Consider the following 27,310-nt stretch of genomic DNA (forward strand, 5'->3'; position numbering starts at 1 on the left):
TTTCTGGCCCAACCACCTGGGGGCTTGCACTTAACCTGAAACTTGTGCGGCTTCCGCGCGGCACACATTTCTGTAATTCATTCTGTAATTTCCCGTGTCAGTTTCAGTTGCAACTATTTCATCAGCGTGGCTAGTCGTCCTACACTCTCTCCTGACCATGAAGTTCATCCATTTGGCACTCTGCTGCTGTGGCCTACTGGCCGCTGCGAATGCTCTCAGCTTCACGGTCACCTCGCGTATCTTTATGGACGTCAAACACAACAAGCAGCCCATAGGGAGGATTACCTTTGGGCTATTTGGCAAGCTGGCACCCAAGACGGTGGCCAACTTTCGGCACATCTGCCTGCGCGGCATCAACGGCACCAGCTACGTGGGCGCTCGCTTTCACAGGATTGTCGATCGATTCCTGGTCCAAGGCGGTGACATTCTGCACGGCGACGGCACTGGCTCCATCAGCATTTACGGCGACTATTTCCCGGATGAGGACAAGGCGCTGGCAGTGGAACACAATCGCCCGGGGTATCTGGGCATGGCGAATCGCGGACCAGACACCAACGGCTGCCAGTTCTATGTGACGACAGTCGGCGCCAAGTGGCTGGACGGCAAGCACACGGTCTTCGGCAAGGTGCTCGAGGGCATGGACACCATCTATGCCATTGAAGATGTGAGTGAAACTTTGAATATTTCTGCAATTACTTTTCCTAATTAATTTTGCATTTGTTAACAGGTTAAGACGGACACGGATGACTTTCCCGTGCAGCCGGTGGTCATCTCCAACTGCGGCGAGCTGCCCACGGAGCAGTTCGAGTTCTATCCGGATGATTACAACGTGCTCGGGTGGATCAAAGCGGCGGGTCTGCCTGTGACCAGCTCCTTCCTCGTGCTGCTCATCTTTCATTACTTTTTTCGACAGCTGAACATGTACTGTTGAGCGCTTTATTTAATGCACATAAAATCAATATATAAATGGTTCTAACCCACAAGTCAAGCGGCTATGGAGCCCAGCAGCAGTATGGGCAGAGTGGGTCCCATGTGTAGCTGCAGGGCAGAAAAGAATGTAGAAAAGTAGCTTCAAAGTGTAACCTTAACTCACATCGATGTATATGTAATCCTCCACAAACTGATGCTTTTCGTAGTAACGCGCCTCGGGCTTAAAGTAACCAACGATGCGCACATCCACGCCGGAGTAGTTCGACTGACTGCCCGAGTACACCTTGGCCAGCGTGAAGTGATGCTTGTGATCGGCATAGACCGAGGGATTCAGACTGTTGTAGTACTCCTGCATCAAGCGACGATCCTTGCCCGTCAGCGTGCGCTGGTGCTTCAGCAGACGATCCAGATCGAAGGAGTGCGAATGCTTCAGCTGGGGATTGTGAGCATCTGCCAGTCGCTCCAGCATATTGCGATACTTCTTCTTGAAGTACTCCAGCGTGGAGCACTGCTCGGACCAGAACGAGAATTTCTTATCAGCGCTGTGGGGGGAGGGAGAGATAAGAGGGACTTTATTTATACATGTCGCCCGCCACTCACTGCTGCTCCGGGCTGATGCTAAAGTCAACAAAGAGTCCGGGAATGCGTACAGCTGTGCGTGCGGCTGCTATGAGCTTGCCGGGGCCGCTGAAGTGCAGCTGCAGCTCGAAGCGGCGCAGCGTATTCCGATTCAGCTGTCCAAGGTCGAGAATGTGGCCCTGCTGCTGGCATGGAATGGGCTGCACCGTAAAGTACTTCGCATTCGGCGGCAGCTTGTAGCTGCCTGCCTTGTGCAGTTGCTGATGGCGCTGGTAGACCTGCTGGTGCTGGGCATACAGCTCCCCGTTGTCCCGCAGGCGTTTGCGGTAGCGTGCTCCGAGCAGCAACTGCTTGAGGATGGTGGCGTGTGGCAGCTCCTGGTTGTTGTTGACCAGCACGTAGGTTTGCACCATTTTAAACAGCTGCGTGTCGTGCTGGCGCTGTCGCGCGCTGGACATTTCCTCCTCGCTCTCCGACAGCTGACTGAAATCTTCGGTTATGGCATCCTCCTGCAAGCCCTCCTCCTCGCCAGCGGCAGCAGCCAGCTCAGCATCTGTCTCGGTGATGCTTTTGAACATTTCGTAGTAGTAAATGCGCTGCAGCAGGCGATACTCCTCCACGATGTCCAGTTCCTCTTGGTGGTCCGCAGGCAGCTTGGAGTCTGCGTCCAGCATGGGCATCACGCCCTGGCCACGCAGCCAAAAGTGGCTCAAGGCACTGCTGTTTATGAGCACCCCAAAGGTGTGGCAGAAGCTCTCGCTGAAGCCGAGTATGCCCTTGAGGCGCAGCTGTTCGCTGGCTAGAGGCTCCAAGTGTATCAAATCGCTGCTCAGCAGCGTGCTGTGGCCCTCAATGAGTCGCTTCTCCGCTGGCTGCACTGGTGTCAGCTCCACAACACAAAGTTGCAGCTGGTATTTGGTCACATTTTCGACGCGCAGCACAGCATTGAATTGCTCGTACCAAGGCTGGAAGGAGGGAGGATACAGGTTGAGTTAAAGCAGAGGCAGAATGTGTGGAGACTCTACCTTAATCCCCAGATAAACGCTCTGCTTGTGAAACTTAATCTTCTGGGCCAGATTGACCAGCGTCACGGACAGACACTGACTGCGTCCGCCCACCACTGTGAGCTGAAAGGTGGCCCTCATCTCATGGGAGCGGCGGATGTGGGGTAGATGCAACACACACTGATGCTCCGGCTGCACATCGGGCAACTCCACCACGCCCTGCTTCTCGTGAAAGTAGATGAAACGCTCCGCGAAGCAGTACTCCGAGGAGGCAGGCGACAGCTGCTCGCTGGACTCGACATTCAGGCGGTCGAGCAAATCGTGAATTGTGGCACGCACAAAGCTCGAGGTGCTGTGCAGCTCCAGGGCGGAGTCTTCGCTGGATTGCTCTCCCCGGGGGTACACCAAAGGGCGGTGGCTGAGGTCCAAATCGTTGACCAACTCATCGAGTATTTCCAGCACGAGTTCTGCCGTGTCCGAGTGCTGGCTGAACTGACAGCGGCACTGCTGATAGCGCAGCGTCATGTTGGGCTCCTCCTCGCAGCTGAAATTGTACTCGAGCATGCGCAGCAACTCCGACAGGAAGTCAGCCACCAGATCCTGCGGATCATCGTTGTCGCCCACAAACTGCTCGGCGGTGTCCAGGCGCTTCCACTTGAACTCGGCACGCAGGCAGCCCTGATTGACGAGACTCACGCTGCAGTCGAAGGCCGCGCCGCGGTCAAAGAGCACCAGTTCGGGCTGCAGGATAAGCACATCGGGCACCTGCACTGTGACCTTCAGCGCGAGCGGATTCAGCTGTCGCCCCAGAGCCCAGACGCTGATGCGACCCTCCAGCTGCTTGCAGTAGAGCTGCTTCATGGCGCCGCGGTTGAGCATGACAAAGATGTCCTTGTGCTGCAGCGCCTCAATGGGCACCAGGATCTCCTTCTCGAACGTGTCCTCGTAGAGCCCCTTGATGCGAAAGGGACCGCTGACCTGCAGCCGCACCTCCGCAAGGGGCAGCGCCTGCTTGTTGATCAGCTCGGGGGTGTGGATGTTGGAGCGTTGCTTCAGCGGCTCGCAGCTTTGGTACTCGAACAGCAGCTGCTTGCGGCTCCAGACCAGCTGGCACTCGATGAACTCCGCCTTGGCCGTCACCTTGATGGTGTACTTGCGCTGCGGATACTTCTGGTCGGTGACCTGCAGCAGAAAGTCGCTCAGCACCACGCCCTCCTGCCACGAGCTGATGAGTATCTCGAGTCGCTCCTCGCAGCCAGGCGACAGGCACAAATGCTTGGGCGTGATGTCAAAGCGCGCGGTCAGCGCCTGTGAGGCGCAGGGCGAGTAGCGGCCCTTGGCCTGGGCGTAGGTCTTTAGGCGTGTGACGGTGACGCGATACGCGCGGAAACCCTTGTTGAACACCTTCACGGGAAAGCGATGGTTGTAGACGTTCTGCTGGAACTGCTCCTTGGTGTCGGTGTAGAGCTGACCCGCATCGAAGCCCTGCCTGATGTTTGGCTCAAAGTACAGCGGCACACCCTCAACGAGGAACGTGATGGGTATCTCCATGACGTGATCGAACTGCAGGTCCACATAGAGTGTGTTCTGATAGAGATCTGGATCGGGGAATATCGCCACCAGTGTGGTGTACATGCTCTGCCCCGTGGAGGCCAGCACACCGCCTCTTGTTGTCAGATATTGGAACGTGGTGTCCTGCTGCAGGGGCAGAGATTGAAGTAGAGTCAAGTTGACCTTTTGGAGCTGCTTTTGGCTTACCAATTTCATTGTCAGCTTGGTGTTCGTGGGCGAGTAATTGTCTATGTAAAAGTGCACCTTGTGCAGCTCGTACGTCTGCAGTCGTCGCTGCACATAGTTGGGCGTAATCCTTATCTCCGTGGGCAGCACATTGGCAAACAAATGAAAGGCATACGGCCGCGGGGCGCCCACAATTTTCATCAGACCCGTGAGCCGCGTGTTGCCCAGCGAGCGGAAGCTGACCGCACACTTGGCCATGATGCGTGAGCCCGAACCAATGTAGAACTTCCAGGTGCCATCGCGAAAACTCATTTCATTTGGCTGTGGGATGGGAGAGATTAGAAGTTGAAGAACTCTCCCACTGGGGGGACCACGCACAATGACATCAAAGTGCAGAAAGCCACCCGTGTTGGATCTGTTGTAGAAGGCCATGTCGAATTCGTACTCCTCGCCCGCGTAGACAATCCGCGAGGAAAGATCCACCAGATTGCTCCACTCAATCTCGGGCGTCACACAATTATACTCAAACCACAGCTTGGAGCACAGAAAGTCCGACTTGATGAGCGTCTTGACGCTCTGCAGATCCTCGCTGGAGCCCGAATTGGACAGCACCGAGGGGCAGATGCGCACGGTGAGCGAGCGATGGAAGTAACCCACTTGATTGGGGATCAGCAGAATGGTGATGGTGCGCCCCGTGTTGGGTCGCAGATAGATGATTTCGTTGTCGCAGTAAACCTCCCGCGGATCGCTGGGCAGCGCATTCCAGTCCATGAATATGAAATTGTTGTGCTTGGTGAAGATGGAAAAGTACTTGGTGCTGAGCAGTCCGTGCAGCGCCTCCTGGATCACCCGCTTGTCCGTCTCCGTCTTGTCGAATATCTTTTGCCGCTTGAGGTTGGTCAGCAGGTGGGTGGCCAGCAGCGGCACGGGCTCTAAGGGGTAGCAGAAATTACAGTTGGGAGTTCTGTAGACACGTTACGCACCCATCACAGCCTCCTCGAACTCCATGCTGTACGCGGACTCGTTGATGTGCAGCGACTTCAGTGACAGCATCTCCGGCACGACGCTCGTCAGCTTGATGTCCGCCAGCTCCAGCGAATCGTGGCGCATGTCCTCGTGTGCGCGCTGCAGGTGCTTAATGGGATCCCGCACCGTGATGGGCAGCATTTCCGTGGCGTCGCGTATGTTCAGCACCAGCGGCTGCTCCTCCCCATCATCGCTGGGCGTCACCTGCAGCGTTATGGGCACGGCCAGCGGGTTCATGAGCAGCATGTAACGCTTCTGCGGCACAGCCATGGGTATGCTGCCGAATTCCACGAGCTGTGGGAACGTGCGCAGCTGCACATGCTGGCCAGTGCCTCTGGGGGAGGAGGATAAAAGCATCTTTGAGCGAGGATCGTGAGCTGTGCTGATCACTCACTTGATGTGCACCTTGTGATGCCCGCCATTCACCACCTTAAAGCGCAGCGTGATGGTAAAACGCGAGGGATGCACCGTGTAGAAGGACAAACTAAAGACGCCGCGGCAGCAGGGCTCCAGCAGGAAGCCCTCAATGGGCGACACACGCACGCCGCCCAGGTCCTTCTCCAGGGTGTCCTTGTACGCCACTTTGGCGGGCACAGCTGGGGACACAGACAACAATCTATAGCAAAGGGCAACAGCAGCTTCTCCTCCCACTCACCATCCACATTGAGAATCTTTATCTGCGCGCAGTGCTCCTCCCCGAGGTAAATCTTTCGAAAATCAATCACCTTGGGATACAGCTCCACCTCAATGCCGCTGATCTCGCCCGAGACCACCACAAAATGCGACTCCATGCACTCCTCAGCATCCGTGAAGCAAAAGTTGAGCCGCGTGCGCTGAAAGTACGGCGGCTCCGCATCGTCCGAGAAGGGTTCATGACTGTCGTACAGCGGCCTAAAGTTGATGACAATCTCCGCTGAGGAGCAAGCTGGAATCGAGTGCGGCACCACGAAGCCAAAGTGCTTGGCCGCCGTCGCATTGTAGTTGACAGTTTGTACGTTGGAATTCTCCTCAAAGTCGTAGAGCAGCACGCTGTGCATGCTGACGGCCTCATCGATCAGTTTGTTCGAGAAATGTGAGGCAACGCTCTGCGTGGTGGACTCCACGTCCCGCTGATCGCTGTCAAAAGTGCCGGACATGAAGACCTCATGCGGCGACTCATTGCACACGGTCACGGTGCGTCGCTCCTCGCGTGAGAACTTGGTCAGGCCGAAGGACACGGTGCCGCCGCTCAAATGCACGCCCATGGACTTGGCGAGGAAGTCAAAGATGATCATTTTGGGCGCCACTGGAAGAGGGGAAGATTAAACTGGCGGAACGTGGCAAAGGTTGAACTCCGATACCCACTCACACCGAACTTGATGTTGAAGAAGCCCTTCAGCGCCTGCAGCTTCTCCGCCTGGAACACCAGCAGCACTTTGATGTAGTCCTTGGGCGGCAGCAGATCCTTGTTCAAAGTGTTCAGAGTGAGGCCGCGATTGGTGCTGGCAGGGGCAGGCATTAAACAGTTTGAGTTTCAGTTGTGTTTGGGGCACCCGGCACATACTTTCTGTAGCGCATGCGAATGCGTTCCTCTGTGGGATTGTAGATGATCATCTCGTAGTAGGACTTGTTGTTCGGCACGCAGCGTGGCAGGCTTATAAATTCACACAACGAAGGCTCCTCCAGCTTGTGCAGCACTGCAAAGGAGAGGGGATCTTAGGGAGAGGAAAGGTCTGCTGAGTGAAAGTCTGAGCCCTACCAATGATGGGCACTTGAAAGATGATGTTCGGGTGGTACGATTCGATGTAAATGTGCCGCCTGCGATTGATGTCACGCCAGCTGGTGGCACGTATCCAAATCTTAACCTCCAGCAGCTCATCAGTTGCCAGATAGCGATGCAAATCCGCTTCGACTATGGAGATGGAAGTGTCCACGGGGCTGTCCGTGCTCACATGGATCAAGCGGGGGTACTGCAAGGGAAAAACAGCGATTAAATAATCGAGTGTATGTCTATGGGTTGCTGGCTCACCAATCCACTGTTCCTGATGTTCAGCGTCAGGCCGTAGGTGTTGTTAATCTTGAAGCCCCGCTGGTGTATCATCAGCCGCGGCATTATGTGCAGCGAATCAACCAGGTTCGAGTAGTCGCTGTAGTCTGTGGGTAAAGTGGTTAAAAATAAGTGTTTATACACCACAGACAATGCTCCAACTTACACTCTTTGGCTATGCAGCAGAAATTCGCTTTTGATTTGAGTTTTGCGCTCAGTTTGGGCAGTTCAGAAGCTCTTCTGGTTTCTCCTCGCTGCACATCTTCGTCCTCGTGTGGCGCTGACGCCTCATTGGCCACATGGTGTATTTCAATATCCGACATTTGTCGTATGTCTTGTGCTATTTCAAATAAAAGAAAAATATAATTGAAATTTGAGTTTAAATTCAAACGGCACGTTGCTGACGTTTTGTCAGCAGTCTGGCAGCGCCCGGCGAAGGCAGCGCAGTGGCGCCATCAGGCTGTGAGCGGTTGTTTCTCGAACTAAATGTTGCTTTGTCTTTTTTAAGGGCGCCAAATTCAAATGTGCTGCAGGCAAAACGAACAAAAATTGTAAATTTCTGCTCATCCCTTTCGTTTATTAGAGTTTCATGTGAGGCATTACATAGTGTATACATCTCATTTTCTCTGCAGCTCATTTTCTTTGGCCCGAAATGTCCTGCCATCTCAGCAAATGGTGGGGGCGAAAAAACAATTTCAATTTGGCAATGCCCAACGCAGCGTGAGACCCACAAAATGTCGAACGTGTTGCAGCCACAGCTGACCTCAGAGCCGCAGCCTCCTCCCCCTCCCCCACACAAACCACAGTTCTAGTTTCAGTTGCCCCTGCCCATCCCCCGCCATCTCCCCGCCGCTTCCATCTAGATGCTGGACGTAGAGAGAGCAATTCCAACCGCAGAGCTGCCAATGCACAACAAAGTCCGGCTGCTTGCCTTATTTATTTGTTGGTCCGTTTCGCTCCGTTGCCTTGCTTGCTCTTCCTCCCTCCCTCTCTCCCTTCTACTGCATTTGGCAAAGGACATTTCGTCCTTTTGTGCAAAATTAATGATATGGGCTCGGGCCTGGGCCTGGGCCTGCCCCAGGATGCCTATGCCTGAATGTTGTGCCTGTGGTTTGCCTTTGCCCCCCTGTCCCTCACTCTCTCTCCTATTTGCCCATTTTTATTGTCAACGAGAGTCCGAAACTTGAGATAAAAATTTGCCCGGCAAAGCCAGGCGGCAACCACAGCAACCCGTACCCGTGCAAAGAAAATTGAAAGAAATCGTTTGGCCACAGAAGGATTTGCATGTGTTCCCAGCTCCATTGCTCTCAGTTCCATTGTTTGCCCAGGGGCGTGTCCTCGAAGCTGTTATCGCTGGCAAAACGCTTATAAATCACGGCACTTCACATGCAAACTGGGAGCTCCACCTCCTCCAAGCGGCCCTGTCCGCTGTCACACAGATAACACATGTCCGCTGGGTCGCTGGCTTTAGAGCTGTCCCGAAAATTGCAGCAGCCTTCAATGAAGCTTCTTCGTGTAGCTGCTCCTTCGCGTTACTTTGATGGAAAACAAGTGCCAGTCAGCGCCCTTCCCCAGCACTCATCACAGTCGAGTTGCCATTTTTATTGAGTACAAATTGGATGCCATAATGATGACAAAGAACAGCGACCCCAGTCAGAGTCGCAGTCACAATCCGAGTCCCATGCCATTCGCTAGATGACATTTTTATGACATCCAATCCGGTAGTCTGCGACTGATTGCTCCACGAGTGCGCTGCCCAAGGAGCTATGGCTGCAGCCTGGCCAAAACTGAACCTCGAGGGTTCAGCGCAGCAGCGTCAGCTGCAAAGGGTTTTTATTTGTCCGGCTTATGTGCTCCTTACGACTGTAAAGTGGCAATTCTTTAGCAATTTATGTTGCCAAAAACCAAAGTCGAGTGTGTGCTGCCCGGTCTGGGCTTCTGCCTGCAACAGCTGGAGCCTCACACCCACACCCACGCCGCTCGCTTTTGCTTTTTTTTACTTTGTTGGTCCGTCGGCGGCTGTGAAATTTTCGTGAATTTATGAGCACTTGAGAGCAGGCGCCAACGCCAAGGGCAGCCCGTGCAGGCTTCCCTTTCCATTCCCATTCCCTTTCCGCATCTTCTTGGGGCGACTTTGTTGGCCTAATATAAATTTCAGCTCGATCAACAAGCGGGGCAGGGAGCGGGGGGTGTGGCAGAGCGGCGGCAACATTTTAATGCGGCACGCGGTATATTTTTCTGTTTTTTTGTTGGTGTTTTTTTGCCCTCGCTCGCTTCAACCCTAAGTGGCAGCAAACGGGGCAATAAAACGGTCGCTACGAATGTTATGAAAGGATTGCGGCGGCGGCAGCCTCGTAAATCGTAGGCAGACAGCAGGCAGGGGGGAGGGCAGGGAGCGACAGCAGCGAAGGCTGGAACGCTGAAGTGTTGGGCGGAAGTGGACGTCGCATAAAAATTAGTTTACGTGGCACATAGTTCTGCATTAATTTCATTCGGAATGGCCCTCAAGAATGGACATGGCAGCGCCGAGCAGCCAAGCAGCCAAGCAGCATGTGACCCAAAAACCACTTCGAGAACTGAATGTGAATGCGAATGGCAATGCGAATGGGAATGGCTTGCCAAAAACCACTTTGCCACATTTTAAAGTATCTGTCACATAAAGTGCACACAGGGGGGGGGGAGCAGCAGGGCTGAGAGAGCAAACAAAATGCAACAAAATATTTTGTTATGCTGTGCACACAGGAAAAACATTCAAGCCAAGGAAAAACAAGCAAGAAAAGAGCTGAAAAGAGAGTCGAAGTCTCGGATGCTCTCGCTTGACCAGGGAACATGTGCAGCGGGGAAAGGGTTTGAGCCGCTGCAAGGGCATGGCTCCAAGGAGGAAACAAAAACAGCAACCAAAAGAAAAAACAAATGCTTATAAAATGATAAGTTGCAGCTGGCTGAGGACGGTGAAGTCAAGTGAAATGTAGAGGCAACAGCAGCAGCAAGGACACAGGAAAGGAAGCTGCCATCGACGATGTGTTGCGGAAATATTTTGTGTGAAATGATTGCCCAAAGAAAAGGAAGTACTCATACTAGACACAGTTAATACCCCTCTCTGTCATGATGGACATTGGTTGAGCTCATTTACGCCACCATTTGCATCACTTAGCATGGAGGCTGTGCGGTGGCGTATGCGTGATATTTGTGTGGCAGTTGCAGGCTAGCGGGCAAACCGCACCAGCAGCTAATTAGTGTGACAAATTGCTTAGTTCAGAGCGCACAGGGACAGGGGCACCACAGTCAGGGGAGAGCTGGAGCGTGGAGCTGGCAGGCCAATGCCGAATGAAAACTCATTAAAAATTTACAATTGATTGACTGCACAATGTCCGGAGTCATCCGTTCGTTGTGAGCGTGAATTTTGACAGTCTACGAGAGGGGGGACTGGACACGGGACAGCTGCCACACAGAGACAGAGACAGAGACAGAAACGAAACGAGTGTCCATATGGCAATGACGATGCCCGCCCCCACGTTGCCTCTGACTGATGCAATTTATGCTAATGCTCGTTAGTGAAATCAAACAGCAACAGCAACAGCAACGGAGCAACAATTGTGTAAACAACAGAGGCCGGCCCGTAAAGCAAACGCAAAAGCAATGTTCGTGTGTGCACAGGATGGCAGGATGGCACGATGGATGGGATGGGCTGGGCTGTGCTGGTACGGGGCAACTGCATCTGTCGGTTGCACAAAATATTGACGCATATATTGGCAGTGACAATTAATCTGCTAATTGCCAATTTAAGCACGTAAACCAAACACAGGCGGCGGCAACGACATGGCCAGGGCGTGGCCAATGCCACAAAGTGGGAGACACATCGACAGGGCTCTCCATTTGCTCCACATATATATGTGAGAGTCCTGTGTCCTGTGTCGTCTCTTGGTCTTGCAGCCTGCAAGTGAATTTGATTCTGGCCATTTGATTTATGCGTGCCATGCGCCCACTCGAGTACTTTTGGGGTAATTTGAGCTAATGAAAGTCAACACAGGGAGGCCACAGGCTGCAGGCTACGGGCTGGGGGTGTGCCGCCTCGATTGGCATATGAATAATCAGAGTTTAAAGCGAGACTCATAAATAAATTAGTTGCGCTCTTGACACGACAACAAATTGATTTACATTCAGAGCTGGAGACGGGGCAGGAGGCAGTGACTCCGGCATCAAACCGGAAACCCAGCAGCATCCAGCAGCCAGCGGATGCAGCACAATGGCGAGCTAATGAGCACGCACTGCCTTCCGTTTTCCGCCCTGCGAGTGTGGCACAAAATGGATTTCATCTTGCGAAACTTTCTTTTCGCTTAGTTTGCCAGTGAAAGGAATTGTCAAGCAAATGCGCTCCATTGTTGGCAGTCGCAGGACTGACGATTGTCGCAGCTCATTAAATCCACGCAGCAAAAGGCAAGCCACAAAAATCCCATCTCTTTTTTGCGCACAGACAAAAGGACTTTCCCCCTTTGCTGTTTCCATGTTCAACTGTCCATCTCTGCCACATTCAAAATGCCATTAAAAGCATACTAAAATTAATTTGTGGCAATTAGTTGCAAATTGCAAGAAAGCAGAGCTTGGCCAGAGCCAAAGCAAACACAAAGCAAAGGCAAGGACTTGTCCGAAAAGGACAAGAAGGAGTAGGACTTGTGTCTGTCTCTGTCTCTGGCCTGGCCACAGAGGAGAAATTGCTCAACATTTTTATGTGTTTTTTGCTCATTTGGAGAGCTGTCTATGGCCATGCCGAGCAAAATCATAAAAACCCACTGCCAATTGCCCTCAGAGACCGCCACACAGAGTGGAGCGTGGAGCGTGGAGCTGGGGCAGCGTGAAGTGAAGCATAAATAAATTCTGTGTTATTTTTGGCAATTATTTTCACATTCGACTCACAGTCCTACTGTCTGTCTACCATCTCCAAGTGGGTCTGGCAGTGTGGAGCCTCATTTGTAATTTGCAGCTAGTTTCAGCTGCCGAGAGGCTGGCGAGACTTGAAGCATATTAGACTGAGGAGCAGCAGAGCCATTGGAGTTGCAGCTTCAATCGTTAGGGTGTTTCCTGTGTCCTTTACTGCTCCTTGCCAGTGCCATTTGTTGCTGTGACGCCATTAATTAGCCCCCCAAAAACCTACTTCTAGCAACTGCGATCCAACTGCGATGCCCAGACAGCGATAGACATCTCGGTGCCGGCATTTGTCTTGGCAGCGACAGCAGTGGGAGGAGGCGGCATGACACATGTTGTCGGCAGGCGGCTCATCTTTCTTGCGGCACAACTATTCGCTGCGCTAATTGGAAAATGTCACAATTTATTTTATTTTTATGTTTAATTGGATTCGGGGCGCACAGAAAGTTGAACCCAGAGGCTGGGGGTCCCGTTGCCTAGGTACGATGCATGATAATTTTCTTCATTTGCGCGCCTTGATGAGCAGCAAAGCAGCCAGCGAGTAGGTGGATGGAGAGACACAGAGACACAGACAAGTTGCTAGTGAGAAAGCGAAACTTTTTCCATTTTGCTGATGGCATGTGTACGTGCAAAAGTTTTTGCCCACAGCTGGTGGGGGGGAGTGCCAGCAACAGCGACAGCGACAGCGAACGACTCTTCAAAGGTGCAAATAAAGTAAATTATTAGATTCTTCTTCGGGCGCTGCTGCTTGTGGATTTCCGCTTCAATTACACAGCCACAGTCGCTGCTCGCATAAATTTCACTTGACAAACTTTCTCCTGCGGATAGTTCACACACGCACACACACTTGCACACGCACACATTGGCAAATTAAGGACTTCCGCAGGGATGTGACATGTAATTGCTATTACCTGAAACCACGCAGCGGCAACTTTAATGAGTGTCGTCGTGATGCGCACACTTCGAATGGAAGTTGCTGCTGCCATTTGGTTTCATTTAAGCAGAAAAGAGCGAGCAGATCGCTGCTGCAAGGAGATCAAAGCTGCAGGAAGATTCATCTCCATTTGGCTTGCCCTAATGGCAGCTTTAACTCAACGTTAACTTCGTATGGCTTTGAAATCAAAGGCGGCTTTTGGTTATAATTTCTCAGGCATATAAATAAATCACGTTGTCTGCCAGATAAAAAGCTTTATTGGCTTCATTATGGCATCAGCAGCAACAGCCGGAGCTGGAGCATCTTAGTATCAGCGGCATTCCGCTTGGGCTTAATGAGATATTCGCTGACTTACATTGCTTGTCCTTTTCTTTTTTCCCTCATCTTATGTGTGCGCCGCCCCATTCCAGCCACTGCATAATAAATTTTCATTTTAATGACTTAACGCATAAAAACAACGCAGAAGCTTCGGCTTACAGGTGTGCGGTTGTTGGTTTGCTTCCTCCGAGTGGGAGAGCTCTGAGCTGAGGAATGTTTTTGCTGCGTTCTGTACACATTTCTTTGCTTCATTTGTTACGCATTTCCCTGCCACAAGCCTGGGCCCAAGAGGCGTCGCATAAATGTGTTGGCAAAACCTTTTTATGATGACGTGCTAAAGGGAACCGCTGGGAACTGGTTGGGAGTGGGGCGTGGGGAGTTGGGGCCACTCATCGACACCACATCCTGGTGTAAGTTGCAGCCACGCCCTTGAGCAGAAAGTTAATTAGAAATTATGCGCAACACAGAGGCAGAGCGAAGCAGCACACACAACACCTTTGGGCTTTAAAAATCACAAAGAGAGGGAGGGGAGTGTGTAGGAGAGACACCGTGTGACGCATGCTGAGACTCATAAAGCTCGATGGCATAAGCATAAAGCTAATGAATGCCACTTTTGATGTGTGTGTTTTCCGTGTGCGTAAAAGGAGCGTGACAAGGCTTAAAGGGACAACGAACGGAGAGCAAAGTGTGTCCCAGAGCAGTCCGAAAAGTGGAGTGGGTGGGGCATTGACAAACAGGAAGGATCTGCCAGTTGCGATAAGAGCCAGCTGAAGATACGGGCATCAAAAAAAAATATAAAACAGAAAACAGAAAACTAAATGACGCATTTCCACTTCAGCAGTGGAACAACAATCTGTTTGCGGGTGTGGGTGGAGGTGATATCCATTTTCGCAGTCAATTTTCTTTTATGTGTGCACCCCCACCCCCAGCCACACGTGTGTGTGTGCGCTTGTGTGTTGTTTTTATAGGACTAAACATATTTTTCGCTTTTGGCTTTTGCATACTTTGGACGCGGTGCGTGCCCCGGCCAGGGTTGTCTATTGACTGCGTTGTGGCTTTTGCTAGCGCTTTGCATACAGTACCACCAACAGCCTGGCAACCCTACGCACAGCTAGGTAAAGTGTCTGTGTGTGTGTGTGTGTGTTTGCGTGTATTTTTAATACATTTTCGGCAATAACAGAGAGACAGCCAGCGATGCCATCAGGGCAGGGAAGGAAGCTGAAAAAATATAAAGCGAAAAAAAAAATTACCATTCCCGCTTATCAACACACACACACACACAGACACAACACACACACACATCAGCATCAACATCGTTTTGCGCGATGGCACTTTGGGGAGCAACTATGCAGCGCACTCGCTGTGACAGTGACTAATAAAAGTACACATACCCACACACACACACACGCAGTAAGAGACACAGAAACAGAGACAGAGACAGTACACAGAGAGCGTTCCTGGCACATTCCCACAAAAGCAATATAATAGTCAAGCAGCCACTCCCACTCCCACTCCTCTCCCTCCTCTCTCCACTTTTGTAATATAAAATATTTTCCGCTTTCTTTTTGCACAGTTTTCATTTGTTACTAAAATCATAAACAAATGTTGGTGCAGAGTTGCCAGCTATCTCGCATTCTATATATGGCCCCAGGCACCACACACACACACACACACACAGTCACACATTCATACTCGTATGTGGCCATGCTCAGAGAACAAATAAACTGCTCATAAAGCAAAAAATTGCAAAAATACAAAAAGAGCAAAAAAAAAGTAGAGGTAGGTTGTGGAGTCGAAGATGAAGATACCCTGGAAGCTAGACACATATTTAAAATATATTTAAATTGGTTTCTTGATTTTATTTTAAGAGTTTGGGCAACAATTTGGTAGATTTAATTAGCAATAAATATATGAAAATATGCAAATAAATATTTAAATATTTCCGCTTATTAATTATGCTTCCTTCTCTCAGTTGCACAAACATTGAAGCCAAATAAAAATACTCCCCCTCAAGGGTACTTATCAAAAGGAGCAGCAACAGCGGAACGAAACGAAACGAAAAGGAACGCAAAAAAAAAGGCGTAAGAGCCAGCGACTACGAACTGCTTCTGGGGGTGTAAGGGAGGGTGGGGAATGTGGTGCTTGGGTATAGCGACTTAATCTCCATCTAAACGCAATGGAGTCGTAATAACAACAGAAAACAAATAAAAAGCACAAACATACAAGGCGCACTCCTCGCAGCAGATACACGATATCTACCCACACACAAACACACTCACACACACACATATGTAATGCTTGTGTGTGTGTGTGTATTGGTGTGCATATGGCCACATTCATAGTTTACGTTTTATTCCACTTCATTTTATCCGTTTTTCTCTGCTGCTTCCCTTTTTTCTCCTATGGTTTCCATGGTTCATCTTTTGCCGGGCGTAGAAAGCGTAGGAAAAATGGCAATTTTGTGTGCCCTTTTTTTCAGCCATTTCTCTTTTATTCCAAGTCGAATGTTGACTAGAGACTGGACTCACCCACCCACTGACTCACCTACCGACGCGTTGTAGGGACTCGCTGACGCTGTGACGCACCAGAAGCTGGAGCTGGAGCTGGGAGCCTCCGCTCCTACGAGTGTGTTGCTGATTAGCCCCACTCGGGTGCCATTGGCGTGCTTCATTTGATCCTTGGCCACAGCTCCACTGCCACTTCCAGCTTTCAGCTACAGCTTCAGCTACAGCGCCAGCTCCTGCCGTAGTCCTTGGCCTCCCCCCCTGTCCATGTTGTAACATTGTACACACATGTGTCCGCATCCGTGTCCCTGTTTCTGTTCCTGTCCCTGTCCGCTTATGTACGCCATGTCCCTGTCCCTGTCCGCTGTCCGTGTGTGTGTTTAGGTGTAGTTTCTTTTGCCATTCGCTCATCTTGTCCTCTCCATTCTCAGTGGCCACAAATATGAGCGTGTTGGGGACAACGACAAAAAAATATACAAAAAAAACAAAAAAAAGCGAAGCTCAATATGTTGGCAGTTGCTCTACGCTCTAGGAGCTTATGGGTTTAAGGAAAAATTAGAGCACATATTTAGAGTTTTGTTTTTGGGAAGAGGAAACTAAATAGTTTATTCTTGTGGTGATTCTCAGTTCTGGACAATTTTTTGGGCACCTAATATGGTAAATAAATTAATAAAAATAGTTGCGCCAGTTTTATTTTAACGAAAAACAGTTTTTAGTTATAAATATTTAATTATTTTAATATAAAAATGTATGGGATATCATTAAAGTCATAGAAAACAATTTCAAATGTTGCTCAATTTTTTAACTTTAATTTTTAAATTTTAAATTTGATCTTCAGTCATCGACTGGGGACTCTGGGGCTCCTAATTGTAGTATTGTTGCAAAAAAGGGCAAAGCTTTGTAGGTGATAAATTTCAAAAAATCTTTCTGAAGTTTGTGAGTTTCTGCTGTAAATTTCTATTAAACTTTAAGGGATTTAATATCGGATTTCAGCGGTACAAGAAAGACTACCTTGATGACTCTAGAATTTGTTATACGAATAACAGTTGCTCGATCTCTTTTCCCAGCGGTTGTATCGTACTCTCCAATATCCATTCCATGTGTACATTCTATCCCCTCCCAAGTAGCGTATTTCAAGTGCTTCCATGCCTCTTCTATAAATTTCTCTCTGCTTGTCGCCCGCTTGCATGTTGCCTTTTACTATTGTACATTATTGTGCTGTTGTCTCGCCTCATTTGTGTTCTTCTGCGCTCGTTTTCGCTGTCTTTTCTCCACTCTCTCTCTCTCTCTCTGTCTCTGTTGTGCTGTTTTTGTGGTCATTTCCCGCTCTTCCGAGCAATGAAGAAATTCTCCAGCAAATTGCCGGCAAAGGAACAATGATTTTGGCCAGGGTATTGAGTGCTTCGACATGTCCAGCCACCAGCCATCCACCCACTTGAGAATGTGGCCAGACCCCAGCCCTAATTTGGCCATTATCCAGGTTGATGAGATCGTAAAGTGTATTTGTGTTTGTATTTGTCCTCGCAGCTGTGTCTGTGTGTGTGTGTGTGTGTGTGTTCGTGCCACGCTTGGCTGAGTGCTTGGGCCAAAGTAGGGGACAATTTTCAGGTCATTTAATTCAAAAGTCATATGTTGCCGTAATTGAAACCCGCTGGGAGCCATCCAGCACCATCCAGCGGCAGGACACGCAGCCAGCAGCCAGCAGCCAGCTCGAATGTCCATTGAGTTGCATAATTTGATTAAAATATTACGACCTACATTTATGCTTGAACACATTTCCTTTCGTTTGCCCAATATTTCATTCGATCCACTCAAAATATTCCCCGTCCTGCGGTTGACCCTCAACCGCAATGTGGAGCTGCCTTTGCTGCCTTGGGTAAAAGTCGTTGGGGAAATTACAGCCAGGAGCAGACCCCAAAACAAAAAGTAGTTTTGTGTAAATTTACATTTTATATTAAAGTGGGAAAAGGCGCGCCGAGGCCGCAGCTGTTGGAGCTCTGTTCGCTTTCTGCTGCCAGACTAAATGAGTTTTTAAGCGTTTTGCGTCACACATGAGTGTGGCAGAGTGTGGCAGAAACCACAAAAATCAAGGCAAAGGCAAAGGCAAAGGCAACATGTGGCCAAGGCTGGTAGTTGGAACCCTCCGCGTTCTGCGGCTCTAATTTCTTTATTCATCCAAGCACACAGCAAGCCTGCGATCGAAGTGCAGATCCTTGCCAATATTTATGTGGCTGCAACTAATTAGTGGCCGCGCTGCTGCTGCACCTGCTGTGGAGTCTGTGGAGTGGTTGGTCAGGTTCGGTTTGGCTCCATTATTAATGCTGCTGCTGGCTGCCATTTTGGCTGTGGCTGTGCCACGTCATTGGATATGTCGCTGGCTGACTGGCTGCCTGGCTGCCTGGCTGGTCCCTTCATCTTCTCCTTGTGTGTCATCTGTGTGCAGTTTTTTGCCCGCCACAAGCCAAACACGATGATAAAGTTAAGAGCCAGCCAGATGAGTGAGTGTGTTGCCTGTGTGTGCCTCTGTGTGTGGCATGACGGGCCACATGCGACAAAGCACACGATTAAATTACAAAATGTCAATAACGATAACGAAATGAAATTGATTGAAACGAGCGGCGACCACACAATGGATACGCCAGTGGCCCACGGACACGGACACGGACACGGACATTCCCCCACTCGCCTGATAAATGATGCTGCAAGTGTGTGTGTGTATGTCTCTGTGTGTGTGTGTGTGTGTATTTGAGTGGATGACACCTTGCAGATACTCGGCGTACACATAGATCGCAGCACAGAGCAGCACAATGGCATGTCAATTAAAATGCATGATGTTGAAATCATTCGCAATTAATTCATAATTAAAGCGCGACACATTATCAAAGGTAAGCCAAAGGGCGAGGGGGTGTGGGGGTGCGGGTTCCGCTGCGGTATCTGCCGGCTAGGCATTTACATAAATTGCGAATGAATATTTATGAGGGAACCAGCCCAAAGAGCCATTGCCCACTGCCAGCTCGCTGTGGCTCTCGTGTCCAATGCGTAAACGAAATGTTCATTAAACAAAGTGATGGAGGGGCAGAGGCAGGGCAGTGGGTTGGGGGGTGACGTGTCACACCTCAAGTTCTCTGGCAAGTTGTGGCATTCCCAGCACTCTCGCCTGTTTGCATTTGCCTTGCCGCAAAATGGTGCAAAAATTTTATTTTTTGGGCCCGAAAAAACTTTCTTTTCCCCGCTGGCATACTGCCCGTGCATCGGTTTGGGGAGCGTGCGGCAACAATGAAATGCACTTAAAAGCATTTAGTTGTGCAACATTGAAATGTGGTTGTGGGCAGAGCTCTCCTACGGACCCCCCTGCCGGCTCTCAGCCCCTTGCAATTAATGTGCGTGCATAAACAAGCAGCGGAATGATGCCCCTTGCGGACCCAAGGCGTAGAGGGGACCCCTGGCTGGGGCTTAACTTGTTCCGTTACATCACCGAGACTGGAGGTCTTGTCTGTCCCTAGGACCGCTCCTAAATTAGCGCCATAAAGTATGCAACAAGCTTCTGCAAGCGCTTTTAATTTGTCCTCTCGCACTCTCGCACTCTCCCATCAAATATTCATTTTGAGAGCGCTGCCACGGGGCACAGGGGGCAGCTGGCAGTGCAGGGCGTGGCCTAGTATATCAGAGTTCAAGGCGACACAGTAAACTTCACTCGCCACTCTCCACTTTGCTCCACCTCAACGGCAGCAGCGCCTCTGCCTTTGAGGGAAAACTTTGGGCTAATTTGCGTGCGGCAACTAAAACATTTTCCTTGTGGGCGGCTGTCCGGGCAGGGCCTGGCTGGGGGTTGAGGGTTGTGACTTCAGTTAACGCTTTGTTTAAAACTAAATTTCCATTCAACTGTCATTTGCGTGGCAAGTGCTGGCCACCGTCCTGCCCCCGCCCTGCCACCAGGAACTGACTTTAATTTCAGAGCCATTTGAATTTTAATTCTGCTGCCGCTGCCGCTGCCTCCTGCCTCCTGCCTCGTCTGCTGTCATGAGAAAATTGACTGACAAGTAATTAAAAGCGCGATATGAAATCTCCGAGCTGTGATAAGTCAAGGCAGGACAGCAGCGAGGAGCGAGGAGGAGCGAGGAGCAGCGCTCAGCACGGTGTCTATGGCTCATCATTTCGATGGCTTTGATTGGGTCATAAAATTAAATAAACGGCTGACTAAATTCACTATCAAATTGAATTCGGCAATTTGTCTCTGAACTGCAGCTCCTTTTATTATGCAAAGGATCAGGGATACGCAGGGGGTCTGGGGCATGAGCAAACTGTTTATGTTGCCCCATAAAAGAGGCGGACTGCGGTTCTCCTTCGTCCTCGTCGTCTGCCTTTGCGGAAATCTCATTTTATTTGTAAATCAGCAATTTGCAGCCGGGCACAGGACGATGCTGATGTCGTTGTCGCCTCTTCCACCCACACACAAACATTTTTAAACGCTCAATAAGATTGGAAAATTGATGGCGGTATTGCTCATTGGTTGGGTAACGCGGCACAGGGCACAGGGCCACGGCTATGGCTATGGCTACGGCTACCCGTTCGCTTATCTCCAACGACCCACAGCACACTGTGGAAGGATGCCTGCCACTGCCACTGGAGCTGGAGCTGGAGCTGCCACCACCACTTGGTAAGTAAGTAAATCCCTCATTTTCAGTGAAAATAAAAATTGCCCCAGCAGCAGCGTAACGCAAAATAAACACATTTAAGTTGCAAATTGAATTTTGCATAATCCCAAGCGCCGTGGAGATGCCACTTGGGCTGTCTCTCTGCTGCCGCTCATCCTCTCTCTCCCTGCCACAGTCCGTCTTCATCCTGTCTGTCTGTCCGTCTGTCGTTCCTCTTGTATTCCGTTTCTTTTTTTTATTTTGGTGGCACACTTCACATCCCGGCAGCAGGCAGGCAGCGCATGAGACGGAATTTCTGATTAGTTGCCATGGATTCCCCTTCATCTTCAGCGGACCATCCGCCGCCTGCCACTTGTTTACTTTGCTTTGACTTTGGCGGAATTCTATTTATTTTCAAAATTTCTTTTGGGACACCCACACACGCGACACACATGCCTCCTGCCACATGCCTCCTGCCACACACACTCTGAGGCGCGTGATCCTGCCGGATTTACAAAGTAGCCGCGCAGCGTAATTGAATTTACTTTATACTTTGCCTGATTAGAAAAAAGGAAGAAAAAACGTTGATTGGATTTCAGGCAGCTCCCGATTTGGCTCCCGACCGACCATATGCTGAGCAGACACCACTTCGGGGGCGTATCCCGCGTCCGTCTAGCCAAAGTCAATTAGCCAGCACAGACACGTGGCTAATGGCTAAGCGCTGCCGGAGCTGCCGGAGCTGGGCTTAAAGTTTTTGCTTCGCTGATAGTTTGGAAAATCGTTGATGATGGGAGTGCACAATCGATAAGCCCAAAAACAAACTCGGAATCAATCAATAACACTGCCCAATGCGATTTTTTTTTCCAAGAGATCAAACCAACTTTTCTATGGCAGAATTTATTTTTTAACAATTTGTAAATGCTGAATTAGTGCACCTGTACACAAAAAATAAAGGATACACAGATTATAATTTTTTTTCGACTTTTTGGGAGTTTTTAAAATGAAAATTTCGTTAAAAATAACGCACAAAAATCTGAATTTTTGCATTTAAAAGCTTAAAATTTCCCAGAAGTTAAACTAAAACCACAAACTGTTTGGTTACACTTTATAGAATCATTCATTAGCTTTTTAGAATGAAAAAGTGCATTAATATAAGATGTAAGGTATTTAAATTGTATAAAAAAAATTAGAGTTACCTCTAAAAAATGAATTAACAAAAAAAACAATTTTTAAAATTTTAAAAAATTCTTTAAAAAAAGTTAATGCACCAAATTTTTAAAAAGAAATTAGTTTGGTTTCTTGGGTAGCAAAAAAAACTTTGATTTTGTTGAGTAGTGTAATTAATAGTGAGAACTGATCAGCGGGAGACTTTCGGGTGACCCAAACGAGCGGTTGGTGGCTGAGGCCGTTGCAACCTGCAACCACAAAGTGATTTAATTTATGGCAATTACAAATTGTTATGAGAAATTTGCGGTTACCCGGCCACAGGCCAAATTAAAAATCAAAATGCCTTTGGCCCAACAAAAATTATGATTGCTGGCCAACAATTTGGGCAAATTCGCTCTTTGTGTATCTTTTTGGTTGAATGAGTATCTGTAGCTGGGTGTGCGGCATGGGCGCTGTTTGTTTGTTTGCGGGTTGCTGCTGCTGCAGTTCTGTTTCCATTATTACTCCACTGACAGCCAGCAGCAGCGCATATTGTGAATGATAACAGAGTGTCCCGCAGCACACACACACACACAAGGACTCTGCTGCATAATTAAACTAACAAACATGGCCATCAATTTACCCTTTGCTGCTGCCACCAGCCACCAGCCATCAGCTCTCGTCTCTGTTTCTGCTTCTGATGAGCACTTGACAAACGCTAATGAAAGCGACAGAGGCAGAGGGGCAGATGGATGCCTGTTTGTGTTTTTGTGGCATTTTAATTAATAAATGTGCATCTAGTTTACCGCTGGCCCAACACCAGAGACAACACCTTCCCGTCCTCTCGCCCGGGGGCTGCCATTGCGGCGGCATTGAGCGACCGACAGACAAACTTCTGCCACATTAGCTGCAATTCAACTTTATCAATAGGCTTCTAATTAACTCGTAACACATGGGGCAAACTTTTGGGACACAGTTTCCATGTAGTTTGCACTCCACAACAACAGAACTCGTACAAAGTCCCTTCAGTCCTTTACTTTTTCGATGAGTTTGCTGATCTCTTGTGCTGCTGCTGCTGCTCCCTCTCCTCTTTCATGTTTAATCAATTCAGCAGCAACAGCCAAAGTTATGTGTTGCCCTTCCGGCTCATCGATGCGTCACGTACTCTAGCTCCCTGACCCCCCGCTGACCAGCTCTGCCTCCAGGGCGTTGGCGGCGTAATTATTTCAGCATTAAGCTCTCGCCTCTGGTACGAAAGTTTTCCTCTTTTTTTTTTCACTGAGCAAACAGCAAACAGAAAGCAAAACTTTGCCATCATATTTTCTAGCCGCCTTTGTGCTGGCCCGTGTCCGATCTCAGACTGGCCGTAAGCAGGGATAAGTGCTCCTGAGTGGGACTCCGCGGCGTTCATTAGAACTGACTGAGCGAATAATAAACAAGAAGCAATACAAGGCATTTTTGTTACACCTCCCCCCTGCCCCTCCTTGGGTGTACATTTGCTTTGTTGTGCCGTTTTTTTTGGGCGCTGTTTAAAAGCATTTCCATGCTTGAAACAAAAGGAGAAAGAGGATGCCATTCAATAGGATTTTCCTTTTGTGGGGCTGCTCGCTGCCCAAATGCGGCTTAGGTGCCCGCACCCTTCCCCCTCCTGCACATACCCATTGAGCACTCTCACATTATTTACATGCGCTCTCTCGCTCTCTCTCTCCTTCTCTCTGGCTCTGTGCTCCTTCTGCTCAGTGAAATTCTAAACCTATTATGGGGGTTGGGGTTGGGGGAAGAGCTTTTAAAATATTCATGGAATTGCTTTAATAACGGTAAATGAGCAACCCCAAAATGTCATCCAAGCAGAGGCAGATTGTCATTCAGTTTGCCATCAAATTGTCTCTCCATCGATGGGAATGGCTGGCTGGCTGCTGGCATATGGCAAGGACTCCCCGACTCCCCAACTCACTGACTCCCTGACTGACTGACTGCTGCATGGGTAAGGGCATTGGGTGTAGGCAGGCCACAGGTTATGCGGCAAAAAGCAATTTTTATTTACCAGAGGGCTCTGTCTCTCCGTCTCTCCGTCTCTCTGGCTTTGGCTCCGTTGACTGATTGGGCCAGACGGCGCCGGAGCGCAAATACTCGTCCGAAGACAACGAGCAACGAGGAAGCGACAAGCGTCCATCTCAAGATGTCTGCCCCGAAACCCATCCGGCTGGAGCCCCACAGCACCCATTACACAGTACAGTGTTCCATCATCAAACGAGGCCGAGTTGGTATGCAAATCAGGGACGTTGGACCGCACAGCGACAGTCAGTCGGGCAGGAAGTTGATTAAATGACAAAATAAATAGAAAGTGAAGGATAATGTCAACATTCTAAGTGGTTTTCTTTTAAAAAGCTTAACTGACAATGAACCGCAGGGCAGCGGTCGCTACACCCAACCCAACGACGACCAACGACCGTCCGTCGACCGCCGACCGCCGACAGCGACGGCCACCGTGGCATCAAGTTGAATAAATTATTTTTGTGACTGGAGGCGAGGGCAGCAGCCTGAAGTGGCATGGAGTGATGGCAGCAGGACACGGGCACATCCTTGACAGGAAATTGACTTTGATAGTGCATGAAATTTGATGATAATTTAACATTTTTCAATTTGGCTTGGAGCCGGAGCCCAGCAACAACAACTCCCTGAAGACCCGAACCATATGAAGCAGGAGTTGGGTTCTGGGCTAATGAGAGGAGCTGCCCTTATTAAATTGAGCGTGCGGAAATGTTAGGCAATGTCCTCCGAGTTCCTTATCTGACAGCAGCAAATTGTTTCTACCCGCTGACAAATGCCGGGAGCTTCACGGTCCTCCGCCGCCTCTTTTTGTGTGTCGCCAATTTAATTGAAAGAAGTCCCGCTGGGAGCCTCTTTGGCGCTGCTCCTAATTGGTTTTCTCGGCAGTGACACTTTGATACACTGTCCACTCTCCACTCTCCACGAGAACAAATGGCGGCGACACGTATGCATCATTAAGTGCCTGGCCAGCAGCCAAGTCTGCAGCCCGAGATGCTGCTGCTGCTGCTGCTGCTGCTGCTGCTGCTGGCGATGGCTGCGTGAGTCACGAGAGTATCTCCGAGTATAACTGACCTCAAGATCATTTTGCGGCCGATAAGCCATGCAGCTGGCGGAGCAATCTCCGCGCTGCTGTCAGTTTTAATTTGTATCTCGAAGATGTTGCTGCTGTCGAGCTGCGCACTGCTGATAATTCTTTCCAGCGGCGTCTACGCTGAGGCTGTTCTCTCCTGCGAGACCTACGATCAGTTCAGTCCGCGCATTTTGGTCACCTCCGACGCGGCGCATCAGATATCCACCGCGGAGCTGCCCATCAATCTGGTGCGTCGCTGGCTGCGGGAGTTGGGCCTGATCCAACTGCGTGGCCAAGTGCTGCAGGCCAAGCACATGCACTCCAAGAGGGGCACAGTGCTGTTTGAGCTGCACACCGCACTGCAGGCGCTGCAAGTGGTGGACACATGGAGAGCAGCAGCAGGAGCAGTCCTCAAGGGACTGACTGCCAATCAAACCAAAATCGATTTCTTCAATGATTTTCCCAAAACGGGCGAGTTCGAGGCTGTGGAAGCAGCTGCTATATGTTAGAGATAATGGCAAGAAATAAAAGCAAAAGCTCTGCCTCAGATTAGTATTAAAAGTGGCAGAGGGAGGACTTTTGAGAAGGAGTTGAAGCTCCTCTTGGTTGCTTGTCAAACAAATTATAAGCCAGCGACTCAACTCAAGTGCCTCAACGAAAGCGGTTTACCCACTTGAGCTCATCCTTGGGGGCGGCTTGCAGCTCAGTTTTGTTGTAAAGTTTGCTTATGCGAGAGATGGGAGCGGGGAGACTGGCATTTGGGTTGCTTCCTTCCTATGCCAAAAGCGGCTTATGGCTAATCCGCATATGGCAAATGATATAATATACATGAGGAGCAGCTCTCTCTCTCCGCAGCGAAGGAAATAGCTATAGAGAGAGCGAGGGAGAGAGAGAGAGAGAGAGAGAGAGCTTGTGTGGCGCACTTTAATGGAACTTTGAATGCAAAACTAAACCTGACAAAGCAATTTTCACAGTGACACATTTTCCACACACACACAGACACCCATCCGAAACCCACTCGAGCTTTTTTGGAGTGCAATTTATTTGCAACATGCTCGTAAATAAATACAAAATACAAATACAGCAACACAAATATAAACATAAATAATAAAAACATATTAGTGCACATTTTAATTCGTTTTTATTAAAATGCGCGCAGTCTGCCGGAAGCGGAGAGAGGAGAGGGGAGCGCTGGGCATGGCCGGCAAATGGGAAATGTGAAAATGGCAAATGGGAACGAGCATGCTGTCCCTCTGTCTGTTTGGTTTGCGGCTGCCTGTCAGTCTGGTTAGTGGAGCATGAGTGGGCGCTGCCTGGCACCGAAGTGCGGAAGACGCACTTACATCAGTGCACAATTTTTTTACATTAATGTGTAAAGTGCTCTGCGAAGAGCGAGAGACAAATAGGGGAAGCGAGGCAGAGGGAGCGACAGATGTAGAGCGTGTGCCGTCGAGGGAAATTAAAATAAAAGGCAAACAGACAAACAAACAAACAAACAGAAACTACAACTACATTTACGTGTGTGTAAATATACATATGTATATGTATTTATACATGTAAAGTACATTCATTTGACTTGATATGTACAGTAGGGAACAAAACTGCAGGCACATGCGAGGGTTTCCAGGCAACTTTTGTGGAGTTCTTAAATGACAAACGCTTTACACTGCTGAAACGCGCTGTTTGGACGCTCAGCTGGCTATGGGAATATGCCATTTGCTGACTTTATGCTTTACATGTCCAAATTGTATGGCAAAAAAAAAGGCGCAACAACATTCATTGATGGCTGCGGTCTGAGGCGGGGAGTCGTGTTGAGATTTGTGTAAACTGACTGGGAATTACTCGCACAAACGAGGCCAGGCAATGATTGGGTTTTACCTTTACAGCCAGAGCAGAGCAAGGACTCACAATTAGCGGCATCAAAGAGCGACACGCCGTACCCTGCCACATCGATGAGGCAAGACAGCGCCCTGTGCAATCGCTTTGGCTGGCAAGTGTAGCATGAAACGAGTGCGCGACATATTCATAAATTATGCTCCTTTCATTGCCAATTAGAAAGTCCCGCGGAGTCACGGCGAAGCGGCACACGGCAACCCCAAATGAAGCCAATTAGTTGACGTAATGCTAACGACAATGATGATGGAGCAATGGGGGCACAGGGGGCAGGGGCACGGGGCACGGGGCCTTGAGCAGACACTTTTTGAACTGCCTGCAAAATGGGAACATTTGAAGCGGCGCTCCATGGTGACGACCTGCCACTGAAACCTCTCCGCTGGCTGGCTGGCTGGCTGGCTGGCTGGCTGGTCGTTGGGCGATGGCTTCGAGTAGCTAATTAATACGCCCCGTTGCACCGCAGAGAGACACAGGCAGAGACACAAAGAGTAGCAGCAGCCGGGACAAGGACTAGGCCAGGGACTCAGAGAAAGGC

At 49.7% G+C, this 27,310-nt stretch overlaps 2 protein-coding genes across 2 annotated transcripts; one reads left to right on the top strand and one right to left on the bottom strand.

Moving 5' to 3' along the window:
• Positions 1-124: 124 nt before the first annotated feature.
• Positions 125-972, top strand: LOC117900825 (peptidyl-prolyl cis-trans isomerase, rhodopsin-specific isozyme). The gene is made up of 2 exons (XM_034811332.1): positions 125-664; positions 728-972. The coding sequence occupies exons 1-2, from the start codon at positions 158-160 to the stop codon at positions 929-931; spliced, it is 711 nt and encodes a 236-aa protein (XP_034667223.1). The 5' UTR covers positions 125-157; the 3' UTR covers positions 932-972.
• LOC117900816 lies at positions 923-7,652 on the bottom strand. The gene is made up of 14 exons (XM_034811309.1): positions 7,469-7,652; positions 7,285-7,409; positions 7,015-7,225; positions 6,820-6,952; positions 6,621-6,757; positions 5,932-6,561; positions 5,671-5,872; positions 5,234-5,610; positions 4,629-5,182; positions 4,272-4,571; positions 2,535-4,211; positions 1,531-2,474; positions 1,094-1,472; positions 923-1,038 (listed from the first exon to the last, which is right to left on the bottom strand). Exons 1-14 carry the CDS (start codon positions 7,623-7,625, stop codon positions 985-987), a joined length of 5,880 nt encoding a protein of 1,959 aa, XP_034667200.1. The 5' UTR covers positions 7,626-7,652; the 3' UTR covers positions 923-984.
• Positions 7,653-27,310: the final 19,658 nt, after the last annotated feature.

The sequence above is a fragment of the Drosophila subobscura genome, chromosome U (assembly GCF_008121235.1).
Source record: "Drosophila subobscura isolate 14011-0131.10 chromosome U, UCBerk_Dsub_1.0, whole genome shotgun sequence".
Taxonomy (NCBI): Eukaryota; Metazoa; Arthropoda; class Insecta; order Diptera; family Drosophilidae; genus Drosophila; species Drosophila subobscura.

Coding starts and splice junctions, on each gene's coding strand:
- LOC117900825 (XM_034811332.1), top strand. CDS start 158: ATGAAGTTCATCCATTTGGCACTCTGCTGCTGTGGCCTACTGGCCGCT. Junction 665..727: donor CCATCTATGCCATTGAAGAT/GTGAGTGAAACT, acceptor ATTTGTTAACAG/GTTAAGACGGACACGGATGA.
- LOC117900816 (XM_034811309.1), bottom strand. CDS start 7,625: ATGTCGGATATTGAAATACACCATGTGGCCAATGAGGCGTCAGCGCCA. Junction 7,410..7,468: donor CTGCTGCATAGCCAAAGAGT/GTAAGTTGGAGC, acceptor CTTTACCCACAG/ACTACAGCGACTACTCGAAC. Junction 5,611..5,670: donor CATCACAAGGTGCACATCAA/GTGAGTGATCAG, acceptor CTCCTCCCCCAG/AGGCACTGGCCAGCATGTGC.